The sequence below is a fragment of the Dendrobates tinctorius genome, unplaced genomic scaffold (genome assembly GCF_039654945.1).
Source record: "Dendrobates tinctorius isolate UK_male_01 unplaced genomic scaffold, ASM3965494v1 ptg000030l, whole genome shotgun sequence".
Lineage (NCBI taxonomy): Eukaryota > Metazoa > Chordata > Amphibia > Anura > Dendrobatidae > Dendrobates > Dendrobates tinctorius.
This window is the reverse complement of record NW_027361698.1, coordinates 9,479,140-9,497,529: the sequence shown is the minus strand read 5'-3', so window position 1 is coordinate 9,497,529 and position 18,390 is coordinate 9,479,140. Positions and strand designations below refer to the sequence as shown.

Genomic DNA, 18,390 nt, shown 5'->3' with positions numbered 1-18,390 from the left:
CGGGGTATGGCTGTGATTACATGGTTACAGGATAGTCAGGGAGCGAGGTACTGGCTGTGATTACATGGTTACAGGAATAGTCAGGGAGCGGGGTACTGGCTGTGATTACATGGTTACAGGAATAGTCAGGGAGCGGGGTACTGGCTGTGATTACATGGTTACAGGAATAGTCAGGGAGCGAGGTACTGGCTGTGATTACATGGTTACAGGATAGTCAGGGAGCGGGGTATGGCTGTGATTACATGGTTACAGGATAGTCAGGGAGCGGGGTATGGCTGTGATTACATGGTTACAGGAATAGTCAGGGAGCGGGGTACTGGCTGTGATTACATGGTTACAGGAATAGTCCGGGAGCGGGGTACTGGCTGTGATTACATGGTTACAGGATAGTCAGGGAGCGGGGTACTGGCTGTGATTACATGGTTACAGGATAGTCAGGGAGCGGGGTACTGGCTGTGATTACATGGTTACAGGATAGTCAGGGAGAGGGGTACTGGCTGTGATTACATGGTTACAGGAATAGTCAGTGAGCGAGGTACTGGCTGTGATTACATGGTTACAGGAATAGTCAGGGAGCGGGGTACTGGCTGTGATTACATGGTTACAGGAATAGTCAGGGAGCGGGGTACTGGCTGTGATTACATGGTTACAGGAATAGTCAGGGAGCGGGGTATGGCTGTGATTACATGGTTACAGGAATAGTCAGGGAGCGGGGTACTGGCTGTGATTACATGGTTACAGGAATAGTCAGGGAGCGGGGTATGGCTGTGATTACATGGTTACAGGAATAGTCAGGGAGCGGGGTACTGGCTGTGATTACATGGTTACAGGAATAGTCAGGGAGCGGGGTATGGCTGTGATTACATGGTTACAGGAATAGTCAGGGAGCGGGGTACTGGCTGTGATTACATGGTTACAGGAATAGTCAGGGAGCGGGGTATGGCTGTGATTACATGGTTACAGGAATAGTCAGGGAGCGGGGTACTGGCTGTGATTACATGGTTACAGGAATAGTCAGGGAGCGGGGTATGGCTGTGATTACATGGTTACAGGATAGTCAGGGAGCGAGGTACTGGCTGTGATTACATGGTTACAGGAATAGTCAGGGAGCGGGGTATGGCTGTGATTACATGGTTACCGGAATAGTCAGGGAGCAAGTTACTAGCTGAGCCTATATGTTTATAGGAATAGTCAGGGAGTGAGGTACTAGCTGTGATTACATGTTATGCGGAGAAAGACATTTACTAATGGAGATAAAGAGAAAGTACTAATTCTTAATATATCCTGCTAGTTTATAAAAATGTGGTATGCTGGATTTATCTGTTTTGTGACATATTATCTCTTCTTCCACAGGGGGTGTCATCAATTTGTCTGTACCCATTGTGCTTACTGCAACTAATGAGGAAAAGCAGAGACTCGATGGCTGCACAGCCTTTGTGCTCATTTATGAAGGAAGACGAGTGGCCATTTTACGTCATCCAGAGTTTTATGAGCACAGGAAAGAAGAACGATGTGCCAGACAATGGGGAACAACCTGTAAGGAGCACCCATATATTAAGGTCTGATTGACACATTTACTGTGGTTTAGTCATGAAGGAAAATCTCTGAAACTAACTAATGTATTTCCTTTTATTACCAATTTAACCTATTCAAAAGACGTCTAAGCATTTCATACACGTCAACAGTTAAACAATGTTTGCTGTTGAGCTGAGTTAGATTGACCAGCAGAGGGCGCCCTTGCAGTGTTTTTACCCATCTTACCTGCATGGCAGGCACTAAACTCAAGGGTCTGCATGTGTTTCATCATACTGATCTTACTAGATCAGGTCATAAGATCAGTTGCTGTTCAGGTCATTGCGGAAGCGTTTCTAGTCCAGAGATGTACAATCGCAGATTTATACAAGATTATAGCAGCATTGGTACAGCAGATGTAATAGACAATGATCATGAAATTGGTTTCTTTTGACCATTGTAAAGCATATATCCATGTACTCATCCATGCCTCACTGGGCACTGTTGATGTATTTTTATTTCTAAAATTACAGTTTTCCATGATATTATGGCTTTCAGCTTATCCCTTTTTTTTTCGCTTTTATTTTCGCCTACGTACACTCCAAAAGCCATGATATTTTTTATTTTTCTGCCTGTCGACATAGTTGTAATTTTGGATGACACCGTTCAATATTCTGTATAATGTACTGGAAAATGGGGGGAAAAATGTAAAGTGAAATAGCGAAAAAGAACAAAAGAAACTAAAAAAACTAAACTCTGCCATTTGTCCTTAGGTTATGTGTACTATGCTCATTTTGTGGTTAAAATGACCTCTCAGCATGATTCCAAGTCAGCACAATTACTGTAATGCTAAACATTTATTTTTTTTAATACTTAAAAATTATAAACATTGTGGTGAAAAAAAAAAACAATTGTCTTTCTGCCATGAGACCCTAGCTTTTTTTCTCTGTAAATGAACATGTATGAGAGCTTGCGTTTGCCTGCCTGGCTGTAGTTTAATGTGCTATTTAGTGGGACATAGAATGAATTGATCTCTTCCTACTGCATTTTTTTTTTTTTTTTTTGTGGTGGGGGGAGTGAAGGGGAGGAGGTTTAATGATCCAAGAAAAAAGGGAATTTTGCCTTTTAAAGGGAACCTGTCAGCAGGATTGTGCACAGTCTCCTACAGACAGTGTCAGGTTGGCGCCGTTATATTGATTAAAATGATACCTTGGGTGATGAAATATGTCTTATGGTTGTTGTGTAATCTTTATTTTTCCATTCTACATGACGGCACCACGAGAGAGGGGATCCGCCCAATGAGGACATGAAACCTTCAAGATAAAAGGGGCGGCTCCTCTCTCCGCATTAGTTGGTTTCCTGTCCTCGATGGGGAACCCTCAAGATGAAAACCTCTTGAATATTCTAGAAGAAAGAAGAGGATGCCTGGGTCGGGTGATTACTGGCAGGCACCGGTCTGCTACACCCGTCACCAGGTACCGGTAGTCGCCTCGGGGGGGCAATATATTCCTATGCCCCCCCCCCTGAGCGAGTGCATGGCCACAGCCCGTGAGGCAATTGCCCGGGTGAAGTTTGATGCCTTGGAGACCACATTGGGTGTACCCTCCCAGATGCCGACATACCCCATAGTAGTCCACGGAGGCCACTTTTGTGCTCCCTCCCTGTCGACGTATGATGGCCATGCAGCCTGTGAGGCACATCGGTGCCCGGGCAGAGGTAAGGCTCATCGGGGGACCCTCTCGGAATCCCTCCCTGTTGAGCCCAGGACGCAAGTCACCATTTGGGCCATTAAGAAGAAGCAGTACCTGCAGGAATCAGTGGTGGCCAGCGGCATGATCGCTCCCTCCAGGTAAAATCCAGCACAGGTATGGAGGAGGTGGAGGTGACCGGGCGACTTGGTAGCCAGGGGTGGTGCAGCATTATCGCCCCCTCCGGGCAGGTCCAGGTAGGGAGGGGGCAGCAGTGCCGGGTGTCATGGCGTCCGGGCGTCAGAAGAACGCCGGGAGCGCACGGGAAGTGACACGGGCGCACACCGGAAGTGACGCACCCGATAGTGGCAGGATAGAAACGCGCCCCAGGAAGTGGCCAGAAAGACACTTACGAGTGTAGAAAGGGAGCGCGCACCTGGGGGAAAGGCTGGCGCGCTCCGGGGTATGCACGGGGAGGAGATCAGCACACACCAGTAGTGGTTACTGGGGGTGCAAACAAGTCGGATGTAGTGCGCATGTGGATAACACCCAGGAAGCGCAGGTGACCGGCAGGTGCAGGATCAACCAGGTGATCAGTTAATTTAAAAAAAAAAAAAAAAAAAATGGGGTAATGCTGTCAGAAGTGCTGGCAGGGGTCACCAACCATTCTAGGGTGAATGTGACTGTTCTCATCTGAAAGCGGCAGCAGCTAACTTGTTAAGATTGAAAGCCTTTTTTGCCAGAGCACTTACAGCCGCGCCAGGAGGTGCAGGAGTGGCGGTCTCGCTCAGATGAGAGGAGCCAGATGCACAATAACTACAGTGGAAGCCGCTCGGACAGTGTACGGGAGGATCGTCATGGTGTTAACAAGGAGGGGTCCACAGTCCCAATGGGAGTCATGTGTACAGACCAGTCAGCCTCCAGATCCGGTACCCGTCTTGTGAAGCGTCCGAGTGGTGAGTGAGCTTCGAGAAAGTCCAGTACGATAATGTCTGTTCTCTTTCTCTCTCTCTCTTGTCTCCTCTCTTTTTACATACATTGGTGGGGTAGAGCATTAGAGGTCCCTAAAAAGGGGGTAAATTAAATGCTAGGAATAGGGAATATTCCTTATGTAAAAAAAAAAAAAGAAAAGTCCCTTAGAAATAAGGGGTTGTGTCAGACCTGTACTGTTAGAACAGTAGTGGAAGAGACACCCGCTCTGCTGAGAGCTGGAGATCCCTGATTGTCAAAAGTCTACAATCAGGAAGGGCTTTGCATTCAACAAACATGAATAGCAAAGCAAGGGATAGACCAACCCCTCATTGGTCTCTCAAGAAGACCATAGGAGAGCTCTGTTAAATCTCGCTACTGAGAAAGGAGCTCAGATGGAAAAGATACGTTCCTAGTAGAGGATACAGTACGGACAAGCTTATTAAAGCAGTCCGACCTACCATGGGGCTGGTAGATGCGAAAGCCAAGAACTCATGTTCGACAAGCTTGCTATAAGGAAAACGTAGAGCCTTCCCTATTAACTAACAGTTGCAAGGACTCATTAAAAGGGAATGGGAAAAACCAGTGAGGAAGTCCCAGATAATCAATTTCCTGTAAAGGAAGTACCCTTTTGAGGAAGAGACAGCCTTATCCTGGGATGAGGCTTCAAAATTGACGTAGCGATCTCAAAGGTTGCCAGAAAGTTCTTCCTGCTCCTTAAGGATTTTGGTTCCCTGAAAGAACCTCCAACAGAAAGACAGATAATTGTCTTAAAACAGCCTTGGTGCCCTCAGCTGAAACACTTAGATCGGCCATCGCAGCCACTGGTGTGGTTAGATCCCTTAAGAACCTGGAGGATCAGCTAGAGCAAAGAATCCTCAGGGAGACTATCCTAGAGGCTTTTACTTTAGCATGGGAGAGGCTTTTACTTTAGCATGCCCTCCAAAGACCCCAAAAAACCCTTCCAGTGACAGGCCTTCTCGTGTGCACTTCTTTCCAGCTTGGGAGAGGTTCTCGTTCAGCACCTGGATCTGGAAAATTGTGGGATCAGGTCTGGAGTTAAGGTTCCACCACTGGCTTCCACGAGGGCATAGGCAGTCCTCTCAAAGAAAGACGGTCTGGAAGGGGAAGCAACCTCACTCCTAGACAAACATGTCTTGGAAGAAATTTCGATAGGATAGAGTTTTACTCCCCCCTATTTAAAAAAAAAAAAAAACTCCCCAGATAGATTCCTGGAGGGCAATCATAATTCTGGAAAGACCTCAATAGGTATCTGATAATCCAGTCTTCCAAGATGGAGACGATAAGGCCAGCAGTAGAACTCCTCCTTCCTCAACTGTTATAGAACAATTCCGAGACCTCAAAGAACACTTATCACCAGATCCGGCAATAAGACCATATGTGTCTCAAAAGTGACAGTCCAGATGGGTCTCAGTAGCGTCACTTTCAATACAGGGACCTGGCCTGTGGAGTAGTGATAGCCCTCAAGTTTTTCAAAAGGCTGATCGCAAAAATCACAGCGCACCTCAGAGGGAAAGAGGGTTTCACCAGAGTATATCGGAACAACTTCTTGATAGTGGGAAGAGATCTCCCTTACTGTCAGGATCAAGTCAGAATAGTGATGAAAACACTATAGATGCTAAGATGGCAGCTGGACCTCAAAAAAAAAAAAATACTAGAACCAGCAATGATCTAGAAATTCTTGAGGTTAACAGTGGACTTGGTGGAGCAGGAGTATCACCTCCCAGAGGAAGACAAGGGGGATAAAAAAGCAGAAATAGTTCTGATAAAGGACCATGTTGATGTTGGGGTCCCTCACCTCTGACATACCAGCAGTGAAACGGGCCTAGTTCCACACAAGGGAACGGTAAGGGTGTGTGATACAGAACAACCGGGAACTTCAGGGACGGTTAGAGCAACAGCTCACCCTCCTGGACTCTGTACTCCAGTCACTCAGGTGGTGGTTACAGATAGTCCTCCCTGAGTACCCTGCGCGCGCGCGCGCACACACACACACACACACACACACACACACACACACACACACACACACACACACACACACACACACACACCCTCCAAGGTGGTCACAATGGACGCTAGTCCTTGGGGGTGGGGAGTCCACCTAAGCCACCGGCCCTTCTTGGATGAGCGTGACTGCTTCCAAAAGTAAACACATTATGGCTCCAGGATCCCTGGGCCCAGGAGGAAAGAAATCTATCCTCCAAACAATTGAGAACTAACAATCGAAAAAACGTCAGAGGAGTTGTTACCACACTTAAAGAGGACACCACGTGAGAGTCCCATCACACAAACAAGCAGTGGTTGCATATGTAAACCACCAGGGAGAAACCCGTTCTCTGTCCTGTATACAGATAGTCACCGGCCCTTTTTAGGCTGATGGTGACTGCTATTGTCAAAGGGCCTCCACTAAGCAGCTTGAGGACAGATCATGACTCTGGCAGAACACCAGTCCCTCTCATTACCGGCCCTGCATATCCGAAGTAGAGACAACCTGAAGGCAGACTGTCTGAGCAGGAACCACTTGAGGCAAGGAGAATGGTACCTAAAACAATCTATTTCTCAATGGATAGTGCACATTTGGGAAAACCCAGTATAGATCTCTCCGCCTCAAAAAAAGACAACAGGAAGGTTCAGAAATTCTGCGCCCAAAGTCCAGCAGACAGACCATGGACAGTAGACACCTTTAGGATAAAGTGGACATCAGGTCTCCTGTACGCCTTCCCTCCAATATGCCTCATACCAGTGGTTTTGAGGAAGATCAGGGAGGTCAGAGCCAGAGTGTTCATAATAGCTCCCTTTTTGGCCAAAAATAGTGATATCAGTGACAGAGGTCTAGGACCTTCCAACACAGCGTCCCTTCAATCACCCTCAGAGATCCAGGCTGCAGTTGACAACCTGAAATTTAAAAGGTCACTACTAGAGGAAAAGGGATTCTCAGCAGCATTAATATCCACCTTACTCAGTAGCAGAAAACCAGTGACTACAAAAATTTTTAGGAGGATATGTAAAAAATTCTTATTCCCTCAGACCCAATACGGGAAGGGAAAGTCCCGTTAGTGGCAATACTGGAATTTCTGCAGAAAGGTTTAGGATTGGGGTTAACTGTCAGTACCCTCAAAGTACATGTCTCAGCCCTGGCAGCCTTATTCAACTGCGACCAGGCAAACAATAGGTGGGTGGTCAGGTTTGTCCAGGCCTGTACTAAAGCTGACTCTGTCAGGTCCTCTACTCCTCCTCCTTGGGATCTAAATTTACTCCTGTCATCTCTGACAGAGTCTGTTTGAACCATCAAAACACAACATTAGATAAGGATTCTAACATTAAACAGCCTTATTAATGGTGCGCACATCGGCCAGTAGGTTGAGCATTTACTCGCATTATCAATAAGACCCTCCCTACACTCAGGCCATAGACGATAGAGTTGTGTTAAAATTAGATCCAGCATACCTTCCCAAGGTGATATCAAAATATCATAGGACTCAGGAGATAATCTTATCTCTTTTGTCCTGATCCTAACTAGCAGAAGGAGGAGAGGCTTCATTGCCTAGATATGAGGAGATGTCTCCTGCAGTATTTAGAGGTAATGAGACCTTGGAGAAAACAGAGGTCCTTAATTGTCTCATTCCAAGGGGCAAGGAAGAGCCTTAAAAGCCTCTAAACAGACTATAGCTAGATGAGTGGAAAAGGCCGTTATGCTAACATATAGCAGTGTAGGCAGGATTATTCCAGAAGGTATAAAGCCCACTCCACGAGGGCCATGATAACGCCCTGGACGGAGAGAGCAGACGCTCCCATAGACCAAACCTGTGAGGCGGCCTCTTGGTCCGCTTCGGCATTATAGGTTAAACCTATTTGCTACCTCTGACCTCACATTTGGGAGAAGTGTTACAAGCAGTGATCCCTCCCTAAGAGAATACAAATCTCTAACTCTCTCATGGTGCCGTCATGTAGAATGGAAAAACACGGGTATTACATACCTGGTAATGTGTTTTTTCATGAGACATGACGGCACCCTTATATTCCCTCCCTACTGATCACATCATTAGTTGGGTGCATTATTAGCATTATACACTCCCTTGAGTGTCAGAAATTTAGTAGTGTAAAGGATATATTATTTATATGTACACTAACCTGCGGAGTTCCTCTCGTGCTCTGTAAAACAACTGATGCGGAGAGAGGAGCTGCCCCTTTTATCTTGAAGGTTACCTGTCCTCATTGGGCGGATCCCCTCTCTCGTGGTGCCATCATGTCTCATGAAAAAACACATTACCAGGTATGTAATACCTGTGTTTTCAGTTTTGAGTTAAAGGGAACTTGTCACCACTTTTTTGGGCTACCAGGTAGAAATATCACTCAATTTAGTGTCACCAGTATTGCTCATGTGCCGGCATACGCAATTGCTTTCTATGTATCTGAAGTATACTTCTGGGCCATAGAATGCAATCGCGGATGCCGGTGCATGCGCCATACTACTTTTCTGTTTTGCACACAGTTTGCCAAAGCATACTGCGCATGCACCAAAACTCGAACGCAGAAATTCCCCGAAAGGAATGCGTAGAGCAAGCCCGGAGGGGGGAGAGATGGACAATAAGCAACGCCCGTCGGACCGGACCGAGCATATTTACATACAGAGCAGGGGGAATAAAAACCGTGTTTATGGAACATACGTGGGGAGTCAAGGGGTATCAAAAGTACTTGTGTAATGCATAGGTGACACTAAATTGAATGATATTTTTACCTGGTAGCCCAAAAATGTGGTGACAGGTTCCCTTTAATGAGATGCTCGTTGTCACGAACCAATTTGGTTAAGTCCAGTGGACCACACAGCATACACCAAACAACGGGATGGAATGGGGAGAGGAAGGCCCTCACCATAGGGAACAAGAGATGGGAACCTCCTGAGCTCCATCCTGTGCTTGTCCCTAAACTCCCCTAATGCCCTAAGCGGGTCCTCTTCCCCCCCACCCCCACCCCGCCTTCAAAATCTTTTGTCTAAACCCTGTTCGTCTCCTCGCTTTTCCCTGGCTAGTGCACTGGCCAGCAAGGACGCTAGCATCACCACTGCAAATGGTGAACAACATAGGGAGAAGGGACAACAACAAGACAGACATTAAAAGGGAAACTTAACAACTGTCTCTGCTACAAAGCACCACAGCAGAGGAAAGGCACAGGACCATGAATGCCACGAAACCAGCAGATTCACGAGTGCAACCAGAGAGCGCTTTTACTCCAGGCTTGGTCAACATAGATTGCTCTATCACTGACAGTCAGCTGATGCATCATGTGACTTTTTGAATGATGGTGGAAGTGTCACCACCTTATCAGCTGACTAGCAATCAAAGCAGCTGCCAGCAGGGAAACTGACATTTAACCCTAGCTGGCCTGAAAGGAAAAAAAGCTACATTTAAATTATAGCGGAACCAAAGCTGCTGCGAATCCAAAATGATTCGTGACACTCGTACTCCGGGGCAGCCTGTGGTGGGAGGGGGCTTCTGATTAGATATTCATAATGCAGACTGTTGACAGGACACTGATCCCTCACTGACCTGCCCCCTAGTTAACATAATGAATATTATACGTACATATTGGAAAAAAAGCAACAAAAAACCCTTCTGCAGGCAGGTACCAGCCATGGCACCAGTGTGGCAGCATAATCGCATGTGTAATGTGCGTATCATTATTATGGTTAAGGTTATCCTGATATTTAGAAAAAAAAAATCCATTTGAAAATGGCGCCCACCCACCTGTGCAGTAAATACATATAATAATCAGTATGTAAACTATGGGGCAGGTCAGCGCACCATATGAAGCCGCCCCGGGGCACGAGCATATAATTAAGGCCTGTTTCACACTTCAGTTATTTGACGTCAGTCAAAATCCGCCGTTTTTATGAAAAAAAAGGATCCGCATTTTTTTGGGCGGATCCATTTTTTTTAGACTTGCATTAGCAGCAGATTTTGACTGGTCGTCGGTTGCATCCGTTTTTTGACGGATCATTTTGAATTTTAGCGTCCGCCGGCTGGAGTAGGCGGACAATGTAATGTTTTTTCCCAGAGGCGGACCGCTATTTGAAACTGCACATGCCCGGAAGATTTCCCTTTCATGCAGTTTAACCCTCTGGAAGCGGCGAAAAAAGTCTCTCTCTCTCCCTCTCCCTCCCCCTCTCCCTCTCCCCCTCTCCCGCGGCTGCAGCGGATTCATCCAAGAAACGGATCCGTTGGCATCCTTTTGTTACAAAATGGAAACGGATCCGTTTTTTCACACTTTGGTGGTTTGCAACTGACGTCAAACAACTGAAGTGTGAAACAGGCCTAAAGGCCCCGTCTCACTAAGCGACTTACCAGCGATCCCGACACCGATATCAAGGTGTCAGGATCGCTAGTAAGTCGCTATGTGATCGCTGGTGAGCTGTCACACAGACAGCTTCACCAGCGATCAGCACAGCGATGCCGAGCGCCCGGCATCGCTGGCCATCCTGTAAAAAATAGAATCAAAATAAAAAATATTGTTATTCTCACCATCCGATGTCCCGCGCAGTCTTCCAGCCTCTCTCCACGCTCCGGTCCCAGTGATCCTTTGCACGAATGACCGCGAGATGTCACGGTCTCGCGGGATAACAAATTCTCGCGGTCATTCGTGCAAAGGATCACTGGGACCGGAGTGTGGAGAGAGGCGGGATGGCTGAACGGGACGTCGGAAGGTGAGAATAACTCTATTTTTTATTTTTTTTTAATATTTTTTACACCTGATCGCTGGTCTCCCGCTGTCACACACAGCGATGCGTGCTGGCCAGCGGGAGACCAGCGACAAAAGAAATGTCCAGAGATTTCTTGCAGCGATCAGCGATACCAGCAGGGGGGCCGCTCGCTGATCGCTGTCACACACAGCAATCTCGCTGGTGAGATCGCTGTTACGTCACAAAAGTTGTGACTCAGCAGCGATCTCGCTACCGAGATTGCTTAGTGAGACGGGGCCTTAACTCATAAATGAAAATACAGATTAAACAACAACCACAAGACGGATTTCACCAACCAATGTATCATTGTAAGCTGTAGAACGGCGCTGACCTAACTGTCTGTAAGTTACTGAGCACAATCCTGCTGACAGGTTCCTTATGAATTTGTTTTCTTTGCACTACTTCCTATATGGGTAATTTTTTTGGTTTTTTTTTAATCAGTTTATTTTTAACTGTGGAAAAAGTGGGGTGATTTTAGAATTGTTCTGTTTTTTTCCAGACTTATTTTTGATTTATACTTGTTTTTTTTTTTTTAATTTTTAGTCCTCTCGGGACTTGAACTTGCGATTGTGTGATTGCTTGAACTCCACACTACACGGTCACATGAATGGAGAAGCTAGCAGTATGGCACAATTTAAATGCTGGCACCGACATTTAAAAGGTTAAACAGCTAGCTTCGATGCTTGTCGTTAAAGCCAGGTGAAAGGCCGGTTTCACACTAGCGTTTTTTTATCGCGCAGCGCATCATGCGCTATCGGTCGCACGCACAATTGTCCCCTATCTTTAAAATGGCGGGCGCAGTGTCTAGCGATTGCACGCGTGCCTCAGCGTTTTCGTGCGCTGCGCATTTTCCAGGTGTGCAACCAGATGCACCGGACGCTACATGTTGCATTTTTTGTTCCGCCCAACATCGTTAAAGAATCGTGTGCGCACGCAATGCACAAAAAAAATAGCATTAGTCTATGGGGTCGCTGAGGTGCGCTGTGAAGTGCGCACATCAACGCTTTGTGAGCGTGCGCGATTTCAGAGTAAACAATGTCTAGACACTTGTTTAATCCACCCCCTAAACAAGCAACATTGTTTTGGAGGAGTGTACTTAAAAGGAGGGGTCTGTAGTGCCAGACCACACTCTACAGACAGTCTGCAAGAGATAAGAAGCCCTGCAAGTGAGAATACACCCACCCAGCAAGAGACAAGATTCAAGTTTGGATTACAGCTTCAGCAACTAAAATGTGAGTATTATAAAATCTATATATGTGTGCCTGTCCTTTAAAATATATTATGTACTAATGTTTTTTTTTTTTTTTTTTTTTTTTTTATTCCAGCATGTCTTCTGGATCCGAATATTTGCCTTCCCAAGAAGAACTGGCCCAAGCTGATCGGGAGGTGAGGATTTTGCTGCCTTTGTGTAAGTATAGCTGCCTCTACAAATGGGTAATAATTTGTGTTCTTTTACAGACCTCCGCATCGGAACCGGCAAGTGAGGCGGAACAGCGGGGGCAGGCTAGCTAAGTCACGGCGAGGAGACGCAATGTAAGTATCAAGTCTTTCAAGGACCCTTTTTTTTGAAAAAAAATGTTTCTATTCCTTTTTTTCTGTCCTGTTTCTTGTTTCTTCTGCTATATACTTCTTCTTTTCTGTTTCCTTTTTTTTCTATGTGATTCTCATCAATTTCCAAAATTATAATTTTTTTTTTTCTAGGTTCCACAACGGGATGAAGACATCTATCTCCACAACGAGCACCTGATTCGCCTTGTCCAGGAGCGTGTCCCGTTGTGGGACAGCCGTGACCAGCAGTACAAAGACAGTGTGGTGACCCGGCAGCTCTGGAATGAGGTGGCCGCAGCGTCGATAGAGTGCTGGGACAGCTCCTCTGCAGCTTCAAAAAAGGCGTTTAGTAGGTGTTTCCCTGCTGTTTGATGCCGCATTGACTTTTGTTCCTGAGGATACTGTTGTGTTTCCTGATGGATATATTCTATCAGTGAACATAAGTGTCCTCAGGAACAACAGTGACTGCATTGTATATTGTAATGCTGTATTGATCATGCTTTAACTCTTGATGCTGTTGATACTGGTGTGTTTCTTGCAAGATATATTCTTGCAGTAAACACACCAGTGTCATCAGGATCAACAGTGAATGCATTGTGTATTGTAATGGTTTATTGATCATGCTTTCACTCTTGATGCTGTTGATACTGGTGTGTTTCTTGCAAGATATATTCTTGCAGTAAACACACCAGTGTCATCAGGATCAACAGTGAATGCATTGTGCATTGTAATGCTTTATTAATCATGCTTTCACTCTTGATGCTGTTGATACTGGTGTGTTTCTTGCAAGATATATTCTTGCAGTAAACTCACCAGTGTCATCAGGATCAACAGTGAATGCATTGTGTATTGTAATGGTTTATTGATCATGCTTTCATTCTTGATGCTGTTGATACTGGTGTGTTTCTTGCAAGATATATTCTTGCAGTAAACACACCAGTGTCATCAGGATCAACAGTTAATGCATTGTGTATTGTAATGCTTTATTGATCATGCTTTCACTCTTAATGCTGTTGATACTGGTGTGTTTCTTGCAAGATATATTCTTGCAGTAAACTCACCAGTGTCATCAGGATCCACAGTGAATGCATTGTGTATTCAATTCTTTTGTGATGCCGCATTTAATGTTGCCACGTTCACTCAGGTGTGTGTGATGATACAGATGTTGCCATCAGTGCATTGTATAACGTTTTTTCTTTGTTTTTTCTACAGTGAACAAAGTCAGCACACGTTGGCGCTCAATGAAGGACCGCTTCAGCACTGATTTTCATGCTGAGGGACAGGTTCACAGTGGTTCTGCGGCAAGGACCAGAACAAAGTACCCATCTCGAGTTGGCATTCCTAAGACCGGTCCTTGCCACCAGAGCGTAAGTATTAATTTTTTTTTTTTTTTTTTTTTTTAATAACCCGTGCTTTTCTATTCCACAGCTGATGCTTCTAGTAAACGCATGATACTGTTTTACTTTTCTTTTCACAGCACCTAGAGCAGCACCCTGCAACCTGTCCCTGGAGCGGTCCTTTATCGATCGACCTCAGACCCGTCCCAGCCATCCGACAGGCAGGAAGCAACTTGGAAGTCGGCAACACGGACAGCTGGTGACCAGGAAGCTGGTCCATCAGGTGTTCCCCTGTCCCAGGTCTTTGCCATTGGTTATGCGGGCACTACCCGCCAGCGGCAGAGGGCCTCGGACAGGCCTGTCTTGCCCGAGTTCATGCACTTGAGCGAGGCCTTTCACGCCAGCCTCAAGTCGCTGTCCGACAGAGTGGAAAGCGTTTTTTCACTCATGGAACGCGGTTTTACCCACATGGAACACCGCTTCCACTCCGTCGACCAGCGCCTTGACCAGCTGGAGGCCGACCTCAACAGACCAGCGCACCATTTCTTTAGTAAAATTGAACAGGGCATGGCGGAACACCTTAGTCCTAAGCAACAGCTGAATGTGTTACAGGCCTGCAACACTGCTTTCTTACAGGATATGCAGCAGAATCAGTATGTGCAGCACTCAGTGGTGTCATTCCCACCTGTGCCACCACTGTCTCGCTTCACCACAGTACCGACTTCTGCTGCATACCACTGCACGGCCACCTGCATTCCTAGCCAAGCCGCACAACAATACACCACACCAATGCCGAGTGCTGCTGGACACTCCACCCCCGCCACCAGCATGGCAAGCGCTGGTCCTGTCTGGAGCACCACTACCGCCACCGTTCCACCATCTTGGCGCACCGCCACCGCACAACCATCTTGGGCCACCACCACCTATTCTCCTGGTCAGAGCACTGACACAACATCTCCGTCTAGGAGCACCGCCACCACTCCGCATCAGCATGGGAGCACCGCCACCACTCCTCATCATTCCAGGAGCACCGACACCACTCCTCATCATTCCAGGAGCACTGCCACCACTTCGCCTCATAGGAGCACCGCCAACACTCCTCATCATCGGAGCACCGCCATCACTTCGCCTCCTAGGAGCACCGCCACCACTTCTCCTCGTAGGAGCACCGACACCACCTATTCTCCTTCAAGGAGCACCGCCACCGTCACCACCGAGCAGCAGAGGGGTAACCCACATTACCTCTTTTTCTCATCACGGACACAGTCCACCATCTCCAGGCGGTCAAGCAATGTAAGGCGGTCACACGGTGTAGTCGGTCCAGGCAGGTGACTCTTGCCCCAAAGAAGAACAGGAAGCAAAAGACTTTGTCAGTCCCCCCTCGTCTTCTAATGTTTCTCAACCTGCCTCCGTTTCCATCCCTGAGCTCTCTTCCCCCACTACTTTAGTCACCCCTTCACCTAGAACCCCTTCCTCAACTTCCAGCCGTTCCTCGTCTCTCCACACCCCCAAAGTATCCCACTCTTCCCCCAAAAGGCCTTCAAAATAAAATTTATTTATTTTTTTTAAAAAATAAATGTGCAATTCTGCTTTCACAAAATACTGTTTCATTAATGTGTCTTTCGCCGCCTCCACACACTGCGCCATACACACACTTCGCCGTATAATAGTGTTTTTGCCACCACATAGCTCCATTACTGACACTTTTTTTGTGTCAGTCTTGGAGTTATGTGTAGTCAAAAACACAAATCTATATGACTTGTATTTTCCCCACCAGTCTGTTAAGTCAGCTAATATTACACAGACTGAATAGAGGATGTTGTTGCGTGCAAGGCGTCTCCATTGTTACCTTGCCAGGTATCATCAAAAGTTAATTGACTATGGTATGTTTTTACCATCATCATTTAACTTTTTGTGATACAAGGCAAGGTGATTCTAGATATACCTTGTAATTAACCACATCCTCTATTCAGTGTGTGTTGAGAAACTGAGGAGATGATGGGAAAATACATGCCGTATGTACAATACCCTGCCCTTGTGTCATAACTCTCACACCTGGGCAGGTGAACACACATGAGTTTTAACCTGCAGCGTCGCTTCAGTCTGCATATACCTCTTATGTGTATTCTGCCCATGTGTGATAACCTTCTGAAGTCTGGATGCGTTTGGCGTCCTCACTTCAGCATGACACCAGGCCTGGGGTATTGTATTAGTTGTATAAACTTTATTATGTCTACTGTCTGTGTTCAAACTGAAGCCACAGTGATGATACTACAAATATTTATAGTCATGGCGTTAGGTGTCATAAATGGTGAGGCATGCAACTGCAGTCCCAAATCACTATTGTTAACATCATGCCAGGTGACAAAAAAATTATTTGTATTATCTCCACTGTCGCAGCAAATTGAACTGAAAGTGTTGAGATGATAAAGATCATACAACTTGTGTGTATGTATAGTCACCTGTTCAGGAGTACTAGTAAATTCATGATGTACAAAACAGCATCATTAATTCACTGGTACACCGGGCCAGATGATTATTGTATTGAAGTGTATGAAGACAGAGTGCACTCGGTGCAGGTATCAACACAGGTTTTTTTATTAACATACACACAAAAGAAAACTTTGTTACACCATTTGATCTTACCATTCCACCCGTCCCACATCTGAGTTGAAGTAGACCGCAAATTGTTCACTCATTTAGCCAACTTCAACGGATGACCTGAGAGGGTGCTGCGTAAATTCAGGCAATGGGTTAGGAGCTGCATCATCGAGTTCAAAGTTCGGGTGCTCTCTAACATGACAAAATTATGTAGAACCACACAGGCCTTCACCACCTCATCCACTGTTTCCAGTTTCAGATTAATGGCTGTGCTGAGAATGCGCCATCTGAAGACAAGTATACCAAAGGCACACTCAACAGTTCTTCTGGCCCTGGTCAGCCTGTAATTAAAAATTATTTTGGTGTGGTCCAAGTCCTGGCTGGAGTAGGGCTTGAGCAGGTTTTGGCACATCTGGAATGCCTCATCCCCAACCATTACAAAGGGCTGTGGGGGACCTTCGGTGTTGGGAAGAGGCCGTGGCCTAGGGAAATTGAACTGGTTGCCATACAACCTCTGGCCCATATCAGAGTTCTTAAAAGCCTGGGAGTCATTCCCACGGCCAAATTCCCCAATGTCCACTGCAACAAACATACAGTCTGCATCCGAAATGGCCATGAGTACTGTAGAAAAGTACTTTTTATAGTTATAGTACTCAGAGCCTGTTCTTTTTGGTTTTATAATACGGATGTGTTTCCCATCAACGGCACCCAAACAGTTAGGGAAATTGCAGACTGTCCAGAATCTTTCAGCTGTTTCAAACCACTTTTCCACGGTGGGCAGGGGCATAAATTCGGGGCCGAGAATGTCCCACAAAGCCTGGCAGGTGTCTGCAACTGTTCCAGACAACGTGGATATTCCAATACGGTACTGGAAGTGCAGTGAAGAGAGGGTCTCCAGTAGCCAGGAATCTGTGAAACAGAGAAACAACAAAAATTAATATTGTTACAACAACAAAAAATACAATTTAACACAAGAAAAAAAAAATGGCATACAAATATATATGCAGCCTTTTCTTTACTACATGGCATAAAAAAAATACTGCAGCCTTTGTTTAACTACATGGTAGAACAATAATTCTGCCAGCTTTGGAATAGTCCATGTGAGAACAAAGAAAATTATGCAGGCGTTGTTTTTGCAATACTACGTACCGTAATGTGACCAGGAGAAGTTCCTCGGGAGGAATCGCACGATGGAGCGGTGTGTCCTGTCTCCAGATGGCATCTTGGACACGACCAAGCAAATCCGTGAAGCTTTGTTGGGACATCCGTGTGTAATCAGTAAATTTCTCCGGGTTGGCCTGTATCTCGCTGTAGAGGGTGTGGTACGCTCCACAGCTCTCACGGAGTTCAACAATCGGATGTATCCACAAACGCCGACACTGCCGTCTTTGCTTTCTCTCTCTCTCTCTCCCTTTGTTGATAGCAAGTAACTGCATAAGCCTGAGCCATCCTGATGGCCAGATCCAAGTTGAAGTGAAAACTCTTCCAGCGCAGATCGATGTTGTCAAGAGAAAATCCAAGCAAATGTGAAGAATTCAGCTGTAAACTGGGTCTATATAAAGAATTTCCATAACACAAGCCCACTGCTGTCCCTTTGGTGGAGTCTGTTGCAAGAATTTTTCAAGGATTTTCCTCCTGTGATTGTGACACTATGCGCATAAAAAATGCAAACGCATGGAAAAACGCATGAAACCGCATACAAACGCAGCGTTTTTTGTCGTAATGCGCACGATGATGCGACGAAAAAACGCAGCATTTGTAAGCGGTTTTTGCCTGCGTTTCATGTGCGCTCGAAATGCTGCGCAAAAAGGCACAAGTGTGAAAGTAGCCTATGCGGTATAAAACAGCTGTCACCTGCCATGTTGCATTCCTCCACTCCGGAGCTCTCATTGTACACCCCAACCCGCTACATGACTGACTGAGGTATACGCCATGTAGCTTGAAGGAGTTTGTTTCTTCTGTTGTAAGCTCTTGG

At 46.1% G+C, this 18,390-nt stretch overlaps 1 protein-coding gene across 2 annotated transcripts in view; it reads left to right on the top strand.

The window, feature by feature from the left end:
- The window catches only part of PAPSS1 (3'-phosphoadenosine 5'-phosphosulfate synthase 1), a 169,308-nt gene that overhangs the window by 82,755 nt on the left and 68,163 nt on the right, over positions 1-18,390 (top strand). For both annotated transcript variants that reach the window (XM_073571843.1, XM_073571844.1), the window contains one exon: positions 1,354-1,559. In XM_073571843.1, the coding sequence (XP_073427944.1) occupies positions 1,354-1,559 (206 nt within the window). The remainder of the gene's footprint in view (positions 1-1,353; positions 1,560-18,390) is intronic.